This window comes from Poecilia formosa, unplaced genomic scaffold (genome assembly GCF_000485575.1).
Source record: "Poecilia formosa unplaced genomic scaffold, Poecilia_formosa-5.1.2 Scaffold37, whole genome shotgun sequence".
Taxonomy (NCBI): domain Eukaryota; kingdom Metazoa; phylum Chordata; class Actinopteri; order Cyprinodontiformes; family Poeciliidae; genus Poecilia; species Poecilia formosa.
This window is the reverse complement of record NW_006799976.1, coordinates 2,287,174-2,299,425: the sequence shown is the minus strand read 5'-3', so window position 1 is coordinate 2,299,425 and position 12,252 is coordinate 2,287,174. Positions and strand designations below refer to the sequence as shown.

Sequence of the window (12,252 nt, the reverse complement as noted above, 5' to 3'; positions counted from 1 at the left end):
AACTACAACAAGATTTTCCAAACATGTTCTTTTCATAATGAATACTATAAAAGGATTATGAAAAAAAGGAAAAACATTGGGATTTTTGGGATCCTGGACAAGCCCCCAAAAGTTTAATTTACTAAGTTTTTGATGTGATGACTTAAGACGGGCAACAAATTAAACTCCTAAGTAGTCTAAAACCCTTCTGGCTGCTGCAAACCAACTATCTTGTGACTAGGCCTGCACACCTTGTGGCTCTTGATAACTTTATTATGAAGATAAAATGTAGTGTTGCTGTGACAAATATGTAAAGTAGAGCTTCACAATGTAACAAATAATTGTTGCAGAATTCATGTTTGTAATTTTGCAGTCGCAAAGAACTGTTCGGATGCAGCGCTTGGTAGAATAATATATTTTAAAATGCATGCATACAACGTCAAGAGCCCAGTTATAATTAAGCTCACAAAAAGTGTTGGGGAGTTTGTGGTCAAGAAAAAGAAAAAATTAAAAATTGTAGCTCAACTGTTATTAATGTTGTCATTGCAAAATTCTGCGTTAGTATCCCAGTTACATGTATTACTTCAACCATGTCAAAAAAATAATATGCAAGTCATAGTAACAATAATAACAATATCAATGGAAATATATAAATAATAAAAATGCCTCCTAAACAAGGACAATGAAAGTGACCTGGTGGACTCCGTCACTTGCAGTGTAGACGGAGCGCAGCTGCTTGAGGTGGTCTCTCATGTGGCTCAAACCTCGGAGGGTCTCAAACATCTTCCCAACTGCAGAATGGGCTCTTTCTGTGGTCAGTTCCTCTGCGGCTGCACAACCTAAAGCACAAAACAAGATATCAGGCTTTATTCTAAACGTATTCAGAGTTTTAGATGAAAAAACAATAGCCTGCATCAAAAGTTAATGTGAGTCAGACTCACTTCATGCTGCTTAAAAGTGGCCAGAGGGAGAAAAAAAAAAATATTTTTTTGACAAAACATCAGGATTTGGAGAAACAAGAGGCCACATTATGCAACACTATGCCTTTTGTGGGCCATTTCCTCAGCTGGGTGTGCACTGAAACCAATTACCAAGGTAAATACACGGACGTTTGAGGACAAGGGCTCCTTTATTTCCGCTGCCATATAATTGAATGGTAATGTTCCCATTTTTCTAAAGAAGTGGACAGATAAGAGAAGATTGTGAAATTAGCCAGAAAAAGACAGTGGCGATGTTAAGAGAGAAGATGGGGTAATAGAAAGCAGAGGGAGGCACAAGAAAAAAAACAGACAGACGGCGAGACAGACAGGGAACATGAGGACAGAAAGATGAAAAGCCAGGGAGAGAAGGACGTCCTCCTCCAACACATGGGTGTCCAAAAAGGAAAAAAAAAAAAAAAAAAAAAAAAGGAGGTAGGAAATGTGTCCTGCTCTTCTGTTTTAATCACTAAACAAGCCAGGCTACCTTCACATCATGAAAGGTAAAGGTAAAGACTCCATGGACTAAAATAATACCAGTCAATATCTAGATTGCATTCTAAGAATTGCAGCATCTCACTGGGCCTTTCTGTCTAAATAAATGCTGCTTTGCTATAACTGTATTATAAAACATGCAGCCACAAACATTGTGAGAACACCAGACCTGCACAAAACCCCCAGGAACAGCCATGACTCCATGCAGGGCTGGGTGAGTGTGTGTGTGTGTGTGTGTGTGTGTGTGTGTGTGTGTGTGTGTGTGGACGCATGGATGACTGACAATTTCTCCGCAGAGAACATTGTTGTTTTTAGAAGTGCTGCAGATTATTCTACATGTTCTGACTGTTCGTTATGGACCGGACCGTTAAAGAGCAAAACTGTAAAACTACAAGCTTTTATGTTGTGTTGTAAGCATATGGCAAGTTTTCCTCTTAAAAAGAAAATAATTCACCCAGATTTTTTATGATTTCACACGATAAGAAATGATCTAGAAACAGATTTTCCACACTATTTTATTTTTCCATACTTACTTATGGCACCTTTGCTGCGGCTCTTGTAAAACAAATACATGTTCTTAATTATAAGGACAGTAAGAAAGGGTGGATTTAGCAGTTCTTTGCATGTTTTCATGCATTATCTGCATAAAATATCGCAACACAAAGGCACCAATATTGCAGTTCAAACTGTGTGCTTAAGATTGTAAAGTGGGCAAACTGTCCTTTTTCATTTCTCATATATATAGAAGGGATCACTCAGGTTGCCTTATTCTACAAATAGAAAAGTTCTTCTTACTATTATTATTCCCTTATTAAAAGATACATGATTGATTTTGCTCAAAAATTTGGCAAAATAATTTAATTAAGGGTTAATTTCCCTACTTTTTGCAATAAAACACTTCATTTTGCACACACTTGTAAAAATATAACTTCTTTGTAGTCTGAGAGAGCAACATGGTGAAAGTGGCTCTTTGAATTAAAAAGACTGCTGCGCCCTGGGACACGGAATAAAGTCTGGAAACACAAATATTTTCCGCACTGTGTTTTCTTTTTCCATACTTGGAAGTTACTTGTATGAAATGACATACTTCTCCAGTCTGTGTTGGAAAACCCTGCATTAAAGCGACTCCAGCGCGCTGCCAACTGAATGGCTCAGCAGGTGGTGTCACTCCGAGCCTTTCTTCAGAAAGTTGGATCTACTCGCCTTCATTTGATCGTGACAGCGCAGGCAACAAACGCCAAATGATAAACTGCAAACAGAATAGCCGGGAATGAAACCAGGCCCTTTCTGCCAAGTCTACTCACGCAAAGTTGGTATGCAGAGCTTTGGCTTCAGCTCCAGTGTGATAAGGCTTTGCTTTTCAGGGGGGGATAAAAACAGCTGCATGTGGTTTTCAAAAAAAAAAGAAAAAAGAGAGAGAAACTCAGAAGCATCCGCGTGGATCAAAACAGTGAAGCTGGACACCAAACCACTGAGCTGAAACGATAAGGGCCGATATAAAGAGTAAAGCTGCAGGTTTATGTCAAAACTCTGGATTCATCCACCATCCCACAGCTTTGATATCAACATCAGACACTTTGCTCATGGGGGGGCGGACGACGTACAAAAGCTAGAACTCAAATCTCAAACTTGCAGAGCCCAGCAGAACGGAGTGTAAAAAAGTATTATCACTAAATGTAAAAAAAATAATAATAAAAAACCCTGAAACTTCAATGAATTTCCTTGTGACACTGCAACTTAGAGTAGCATATATTTGTGGAGTAGAAGGAAAATAATATACAGTTTTCTCATTTAAAAAAAATTCTGAAAACAGTGGGGTGAATTTGCATTCAGTACCCGTATTATGAAACCCCAAAATAAAATCCAGTGTAACTGACAGAAGGTAGGAGAATGTGTTGACAGGGAAACTATTAGTTATGCCAATAGCTCCCTAAGTCTAGCCTTTAGCAAAGAGAAACTGTTGAAAGAAAGACACAACAAGACTCGTTTGCCTTCAGCCATGTAGGGGGAGACTGCAAACATGAGGGAAACGTTCCTCTGCTCAGACGAGATCAAAACGTTGGCCTGCACTCAAAATGTTGTGTGTGGTACTGAACTCACACCGTGCTTTCCTTCAGCGGGGACAGAGGAGCTGCTGAGACTCAATGGGAGGTAACAACGGGGCATTCCCTGGACGAAGACCCTTAAAAGACTTTAAACTCTGGGGGTGGTTCACCAAACAATACGATACGTTCTTTACGTTCTTTATTCAGCAGATTTTTATTTGAAGAAAGTTCACAATTATGCAATTTGTTTTTGGTATGTCATGAAAAAAAAAAAAAGCACCTTTAGTTTTGTACGTGACAAAACCTTAAAAGTGGTAGATACAGTTGATGATATGGCTGAAACACGCACCACGATATAAACGTTCCCCGTCAGTTGTTATCGATTACATTTTTTGTTTTAAATATCTGAAATACTACGAGTTATGAGGCGCCTGTTGGCGAAACCTGAAACTGTTGTTGCGCCACTCAACAAGTTGTTGCCTGAGGAAAGCTAAAGTCTTTCCTCTGCCTACATCCCCCAGAATGCTGTGCAGTTCTGGTATCAGACGTATTACCTTTTGGTATCATTCGTGTGTTTACTGATTTATTGCCCAGCCCCAAATAAGAGATTTAAAGTTCTTTTGCAAATTACTGTGTACTATATAACATTGAATACATTTGATAATCTCAGTGGCGTTGTATTTCAGCCTGCTTTAACCTCTTAATTGAGCTGGATATTACTTCTGCAATCATATATGGATGTGAAGAAGCAAAGCTAGACTCAGATGCTGTACATAAGTAGTATGTGAGGTCTGAAATGAGAACATGCAAAGGAAATATCCTGCCATCATCACTGGATTACTATAAACTGTGACGCACTGCAATGAGAAGTGCTGGAGGTTAAAGGCAGTCATGCTAAATTAACTCTCACAAACCTGAAAACTACAGAAATCCTTGGTTAATTTGGGTTATTACGACACATGGGGAGTGCCTCACTGTCACTGGCGTTTGGTAACACGGACTGAGTAGCTTTGCTTTGTCAGGTCTTAGAGTTTAAGTTATTCCTCCTGCTTTCATAGTAAATATTACATTAAGCACCGCGAGCATTTCGTTTTAAGAGTCTGTCTTCGGGAATCTGAAGTGTCTGGCTTGCTGTAATGTCTTGGCCCAGATGGGACGTAAAACTTTTGGGAGCCTATAAAGTGATGATTCACTCGGATGCGGGTCTTATCTTACCGCAGGGGTCAGAGGCGCAAGCATCCAAAAAAAGAAAACCCAACAAAGAAAACAAACTAAAACTGAAAATAGTTAACATAAGTTTAAAATGAAGAATGTTTTCTGAGCTAGGTTTACTAAACTGGGCTGCTCACAGCATTTTAATGGGCTGCAATGGGTGTTCCTGAGATTTAAAGGCCTAGCAGAGGGAGCAGGGCAGGTCTTGTCTGAGTGCAGATGCGTGTCTGCAGTGGCGAGCCGGATGACTTGCTGCCAAGGCATGCAGTGCAGGTTCCCGGCTGGGTGTGGGTCTGTGCCGGGGCCGGTGGTTGCAGGCCTCCTCCTCCCTGCACCCCCTCCGTCCCGACACAGTCTGCGGTTTTGGATGTTGATCGTGGCGTTGCGTTGGGCTGTGGATGGGGGAGGGGGGGGGGGGGGGGGGGGGGGGCGCTGGGGAGGGGAGGGGAGCGGCACCAGGTGCTGATCTGCGAACATCTAACTTGGCCGTGAAGCCGAACCACCTGCGTCCAAAGCTGCGTCACGTGGCACTGCCACACCGCTTCGCTTACCGGCACCGCTCCGCAATCTGATGTCTCCCCACTCGTGTGAGCACAGTTCCGGTTCCTTCTATTTGAGTAAATAATAAGCGCTAGCTGAAAGGCCCGCCCGACTTGTTTTCTGGTATAATTCCTCCTCTTAACGTGATTAGAGCCTTTGTGAGTCTGGTGCTCGCGATGGGAAATGTGAAAGTCACTTGAACGGCCCTTCACAGGCCTGAGTGCAGCTTCTATTTTCATCTACGCATTCTCTTCCAGAAACAACACGGCGCCACGTGTTTGCACACTGACTCGGTTCGCTGTGCTGCTAAGAGACCAAAAGATTACAGAGGAGAACATTTAGCTCGGACTTGACACAAAGCCCCGACATAAGAGTGCAGGGAGCCGCGTCTGAATGAGGGTTCTCCTAATTGGCTCTAACAGAGCCGGAGGTGAGCAGTGGTAACTAAGCAAGGTGTGAGTGTAACCTGTGACGCTCCGAAGGTGGAAGCAACCAACCAGAGGAGCCGGGAGGAATGTGTGACTAATAAACACAAATGGAGAGGGGGCTGAAAATAAACGAAGGAGCTGTGGAGGACCTGGTGCTGCAACTTAAAAGATTTGAGCAGTCAGTCTAAGAAACTGATCAACCAGGTGGGTCAGCTATGATGTCACCAGAATGACTAATGTCGATTGTTCATGAGAAATGCTGCCAAACAGCAGCCAGGTACAGTAATGCAGACGGATTATTACTCTGATTACAAAAGAGTGGCTAACCAGTTTTTTCTATCCAACATAATTCAGGTCAGTGGACCAACAAGCTCGTCTCCACGGATCAACAAAATTCAGCGTGCCCCCTTCCCCTCCCCCCCCGTCACTGCAACATGTTCAACTCAGTGACTTTGTCTTTTTTCCACCAGAATAAAACTTATTCTGAGCCACTAAACCAATTTGACCCCTTGAAAAAGTCTTTATAGTTACATTTTTTTTAGCATCTATCGGAAGTGTTGTTTTTATTAGTAAAATTATAGAGTCACACATTTTATTTCTATCTTTAGATTTAGATGCAAAAAAAAGGAAGCATTTAACAATTATATATATATATATAAGAAAACCTTTTCCAGAACGAGCCCACCTGAGTCTCATGTTTTAGGTCGTAGTTTAAGCTTATTAAAGAGCAAGATTTGACTCTGGATCCACAGGTTGCAGATCCGTGTATTTATTGCATATCTGCTTCGCATTTCAATCATGTAGGAAGATGCAGACCAGAGACACCAAAGTATGAAAAGTTTTGGTTTGTCAGTAATAACGTGACCAGATGCTGATTTCTCTTTAAGAAGCACAGCATAGCATAAGAAGATATAAGAACAACACTAAAGACATCTTTTTTCCAAGCCTGCCTGAAGTGAGTCATAATCAGTTATTACATTAGGAGCAGAGGTGACGTCACACTGTGCGTGCGTGAGTCAAAACGCTGCTTTACTGGATTTTCAAAACTCAAAATACTTAAGAAATTAAGTATTAAGTATCTATTAATAATGCAGACGCCTACCTAAACGCAGAAATTGTAAAATGTCTGAGTTAACGTTCAGCCGAGACAATATGACAGACGGCGGTGGAAACCTATAAAACAGAGCAACGTGGTCTTCATTTTATCGACTGGTGCTATACCGAACAAACCAAACCACATGTTTGTTTTCATTTCGAAGCTGGACAGGACCGATTTCTTGTCCAGTGTCTGATACAAATTTTTGTTTTTATTGATTTCCTTTGAAAAAAAAAAAAAAAGAAGCAGCACAAGGTGGAATCAGATTACATGTGATCAAAATAAGATTTTGACACGTATATGGTACTAGTAGCTGTTTTGCTACTTGAACATTCATTCATTGCTATAATTGCTTAAAAGAGGAACCAAACAAACTATTTGCAATCATATTGCAGACCATAAAAATAAACCTGCCAATCAAATAAGTTCATCTGGCAGCTCACTGCACCTCTCAGCCTTCCAGCTTGTTACAGTTTGACGTCTTATATGGAAAGTAATGCCTCCGTTGGTTCCGACATTAATTTGTTTCCACATTTCCATTTCCATGGTGGCCAAAGGTTATAGGAAAGGATTGCTCAAAACAAACCACAGTTGACATATTTGGTGTATCTCAGGAATACAATTTCCCACATGAGGCAGATTTGGTCTCGTTTTGTCGTTCACCGGGTGTTTTTGTTTTCAGCAGAGCCTCGCTGAAACAATGAGGAATAGAATGTACGGAGGGGAGCAGCGGGTAGAAAAAAGAACAAAGATCCGAGCATGTCCGTCTATTATCACTGCCACACTGTTCTGCTCACAGGAAATAAGGTCTCTGCTGCAGAAGAACACACAGGGAACATTGGATTAGGAAAAAAACACAGTCGGTTACCTCAACAACCCTCCAAACACCGTGACGCCCCCGCCCCCATGACCCAACAATCGAAAACAATCACTCCGCTCTCAGAGCAGGAATGCAGGGAATGAGACTACTTATAAATATCCGAACATATTTTGAAACCTGATGAGAGACGCTATTCTGGTCTGGGAAAGGTATGATACTGTGTGATGGTTTGGAGACACGCAAAGACAGACAGAGAGACAGAGAGAGAGAGAGAGAAACGCGGATGAATCTGTGAAATCCTGTGAGGAATGCTGGGGAGGAAAAGCTCTCTGCTGCCGTTTCTGAGGATGAAAGAGAGGAGACGGATGTGGTGGGTTAGAGCGAAGTGATTATCGGACCCCCTTTCCTATACACGATGCTGCCCGTCATGATGTGATTCATATGGCGGCTGCTTCCACACAGTTGGTTCCTGAGGCTGTCACATGGAGAACGCACATAGAAAGCATCGCAAAACATTTGATTGTGTCTTGGAGGTTACTGCATGAGACACAAAGATGTTAATTGATGTCGACTAAGTTTTACTTTGAGAGATTAAAGGGTTCCTCAAAACATGCATAACATGGTTTACATTTATATGATGTAAATCTGAAAAAAGTCGATTTTACATAACACTGCCCCTTTAAAAACAAAGTCAAATGTTGCTTCTGCTTCTTTCTGAGCTTTATTTTTTCTAAGTAACAGCAAAAATAATCAGCATAGACAAAAAAGAAAAAAGAAAAAAAAAAGACTGGCTGCTCTCTCACCAGATTCCTTTTTGCTGTTGCTGTTGATCCGTCTGTCTGACAAATGTAAGACATGTAGGAAAAAAAGACTCGGAGAATAACAGTGAAATAAAAGCCCCCTGATATAGATGTGTCATTATGAAATAGAATAAATAGCCAAAAAGCTCTAAGGTTATTAAGTTTGCTTAACAAAAACGGCCTTCTTAAATCAGACAATTATGCCTCCAAAAAATTGAGACCACATGAATTATGAAATGTCATCACTATGCCCCCATGATTTTTTTTCCCCGTCAAGAGAAAACCAAAAACTTTCCTTCTGATTGGTCCCCAACATAAAAACAAATAAACGAGTGCACATAAATGTGAAGATGCTTTAAGAACCATACATTTCCACCAAATAAATATTATGTGGTAGATGCATTTTTAACCAATTTACAATTTATGTATTCAGCTTATAGAAAATGACCAAATGAAGACCTGAATTACTAAATTTAAATTTGAAAAAGTAATGTGTAGTGATCCAAAAGGTGAAACCTGAACTGATTGTGATCTTTTGTTTAGAATAACAAAGAAAAATCAGCTTTCATTTAAATACATTCTCATTGTGTTTTTTCTTTTTTTTTTTGACAGAGAAAGAACAAAACTTAACGGTCCATACGTTTAGTGGTACAGATATTCATTGACAAGAACAATCAGAAAAAGACAGCTGGCTGCACGATTGCTTTAATTCCAGGGTTGAGGCTTAATGTTCGCCGCAGTGGCCCGCTTAAGAGAAAACACAAGACCCGTTAATCTGGGGCTGCTTCACAGACTCCACAGGAAGTGAAGAACAATGAGGCTCAAAGTGTTGATCGCCCCCCCAGCAGCCCACCACAAACACCTCAGGGCATCAAGGAGCCACAGCATCTCTCTCTGATCAGACAGCTTGCTGAGTCCAGCAAAGGATGTGAGATTTTCTTCTATGCGGTCGCGAATGAGTCGAAATGCAAAGTGACAGGAGCCTCCTCATGTACACACAGCAGGTTCAGCATGCCAGCACGGCAAACGTCAGACGGCTGACTCGGCGGCCGGCGGACCTGCATGGCGGTCGGGTGGGTGGTCGGTGTTCTGCGAGATCTGGTAGAACAGAGTTATGGTTAGAGAAGGCCACGTACTTCACAGCTGTGGGGGAAACAAGGCAAAGGGATGCGCATGTTTATCAGCCTCTGTGTTTTCATATAAGTAGGATGGACGTGCAAATGTGAGCCAAGCAGCGGCTCGGCAGGGAGGCTGTCAGGGGGAAACACCTTTCTGCTGCCAGAGGGGAGTAATGTCTTCAGTTTGATGGTGCAGTAAATGACTGACAAAGAATGCTGGAATGTGGGCCTAATTTTAGAAAGTGTGTCAAAAAGTGTTACGTTGCCACTTCATCTACATGCCATGAATTAAAAGGTGTCATCTGATAATTTTCTCATCCGTCTAAATGACTTTTCAACACCCACACACACACGCACACACACACGCACACACACACGCACACGCACACACACACGCACACACACGTGCCAGAACAGAACACAAGTGATACAAGGTGAAAAACCAGCTGTTTGCAGCTGCATTCGATTAGCAGTAGGTGAAAAATTGATCAATATACTTGATATGTACTTGCTTAATGATTCTGACGATGGCGTTGGACAAAATGTAACGTTTATTGCTCGTTTCATAATTATTGTGATGTTTTTATGATGTAAAGCATTTTTCCAACTGCCCTGTTGCAGAAATGTGCAACAAATAAACTTGACATTCTCCAGTAAACCTGCTTTATCACCAGCGATATATTTTAATGGGATTTTCTGTGATGAACCAGCACAATGTAATGTAAAATAGGAAGTGAATAACATGCATGCGTTCCTGAATGTGGTGCAAACAAAACTCTAAAAACTGTGTGTATAGTCTTTGATGATGTTCTGCGAAAGGCTCAGAGAAGATCAGTGAGCAAACGACATCATGAAGACCAAGAACAGCTGTTTTTAATTAAATGATCAAAATATTTTTGTCTCTAGAGACGCAAAGCTGGTGGTCAAAAACACCTTTAGCTATAATTGGAGAGAAAGCTGCTTCTACAAACCAGTTACTCATATGAAATGCTTGCAACACGTTTAACTTTGTGTTGGTCTGTCATACAGAAAGCCAATTAAATACACTGAACTGTGTGGCTGTAAGGTGGCAAAACGTTAAAAAGTAGAAGACGATATACTTCAGAGTCGACATCAAAGGTGCTTATCACAACTTTTTAAAATATGCAACACCTTTATAACACATCGACTGAACCATTTCGTACATATTGAGTTCTACCTTTGATCAGAACAAACAAAGTCATTTGCTCTTTTATATTGTTGCTTAAGATTTGTGTTTTGACTCGCCGCACCGAACCATTAAGCCAATTATCGGAGCCGCCAAGTTCGACTTTGATCCTCTGTGACTGCAGAGAGGCCGTTCCCAACGAGTGTGTTTTTCTGGAAACAGGAGAACGGTCCACAGTCGCAGTGTGGCTGTGCGCGCTGCGGCGGTTAGGTAGATCAATCAGGCCAAAGGCGAAACGAAAGCCACCGATTCCAGACGCGGAGAAAATTGCATCTTTGCACGCAACATAATACGAGTCCCTTCCTTTGTGCTGGATGACGAGTCTGAAGGAAAAGAAGTGTGTGAGAAATAGGGCTAACATCATGGTGGAGGGGGAAAGAGGCCCCCTTTTCTCCAAATTGGCTCTACGCTGCGGCGGTCCGCCTCAGGGCTCATAATGTGCAACATGTCGGCTCTTCTGTCTTGTGAATTATCCAGTCGTTACGCAACGACATCTGAGCGGCGCTAAAGTACACGAGTGCTGCAAAGTATCTTTGGATATTGACGGGATACGTGCAGAAAAAGAACAAACCCTGAACAGGCTCGTGTTCCAGTGTGTTCCTTGGTAAGGCGCTATGTCGATGGAAAAAATGTTGATTACAGCTGCTGAATATTGCATGGCTTATGTAATAGCCGCACGGACCATCAAGTATGCATTGATCTTTGTCAAAGCTGAATTGTTATTAGGCACTGAGACGCCGCCAAAAACACTGTGTGTGTCAGAAGCAAGTTGTGTGCTTTACAAGACATGTTAGAGTCGCAAAAAAAAAGTCAATTTATCCATTTTGCAATGTTCAGCCAGCATTAAATTATACTACAGAGGCAGGACTTGCATTTCTAAGATTACTTTGGACTTTTTTTGTCCAAAAATGAATTTTCATTCTTTTATAGAAATACGTTTTCACTTTGAAGTTTTTTTTTGTTTGTCAAAAAAGCCAAATTTTGTTGATCACGATTGATTTGTAAAAGCAACAAAAGGGGAAAAAAAAAAAAAAAAAAGCATCTAAGACGGTGAATACTTTTTATAAGCTGTGTACAAAGCAGAGCCGCTGCTTTATTAACACTGGGAAGTTGCATGAGGGAGAATTTGCTGCCTTGTTTCTCGTGACTCAGCAAGTCAGCAGCTCATCAGGCCGTCAGAACAAACTAATGAGCTGAAAATATTTCAGCAGACGGCAGGAATTCTTGTAGTTCGTTGGCACTAGATTTCGGTGTTTTTTGTTGTTGTTTTTTTTTGCAACGTACATGATTATTTTCTTAATTGACACAATGAAGGAATAAAACGACTTAGGAAATTATTTTGAGAGTTATTTAAACAATAAAAGTGCTACGTTGACAATAAGCACAGTACTTCATTATGGATTCAATAGTTTTAGATTGAGAATATTTTTTCAGTGCAAAGTTGCTTTAAAAGTTGCATTAAAAATCCATTAAAAGTGCCAAAGTGTCATTATTTGATAAATAATGACACTGGCTCCTGCTGCTCTGAATACTAG

The 12,252-nt window shown here is 41.1% G+C and overlaps 1 protein-coding gene across 2 annotated transcripts in view; it reads right to left on the bottom strand.

The window, feature by feature from the left end:
• Window positions 1-12,252, bottom strand: part of scfd2 (sec1 family domain containing 2) — a 181,870-nt gene that overhangs the window by 75,081 nt on the left and 94,537 nt on the right. The window contains exon 6 of one of the 2 annotated variants that reach the window (XM_007550700.2): window positions 673-818. The exons of the other annotated variant lie outside the window; for it this stretch is intronic. Within the exon in view, the coding sequence (XP_007550762.1) occupies window positions 673-818 (146 nt within the window). The remainder of the gene's footprint in view (window positions 1-672; window positions 819-12,252) is intronic. 2 annotated transcript variants of the gene reach the window in all.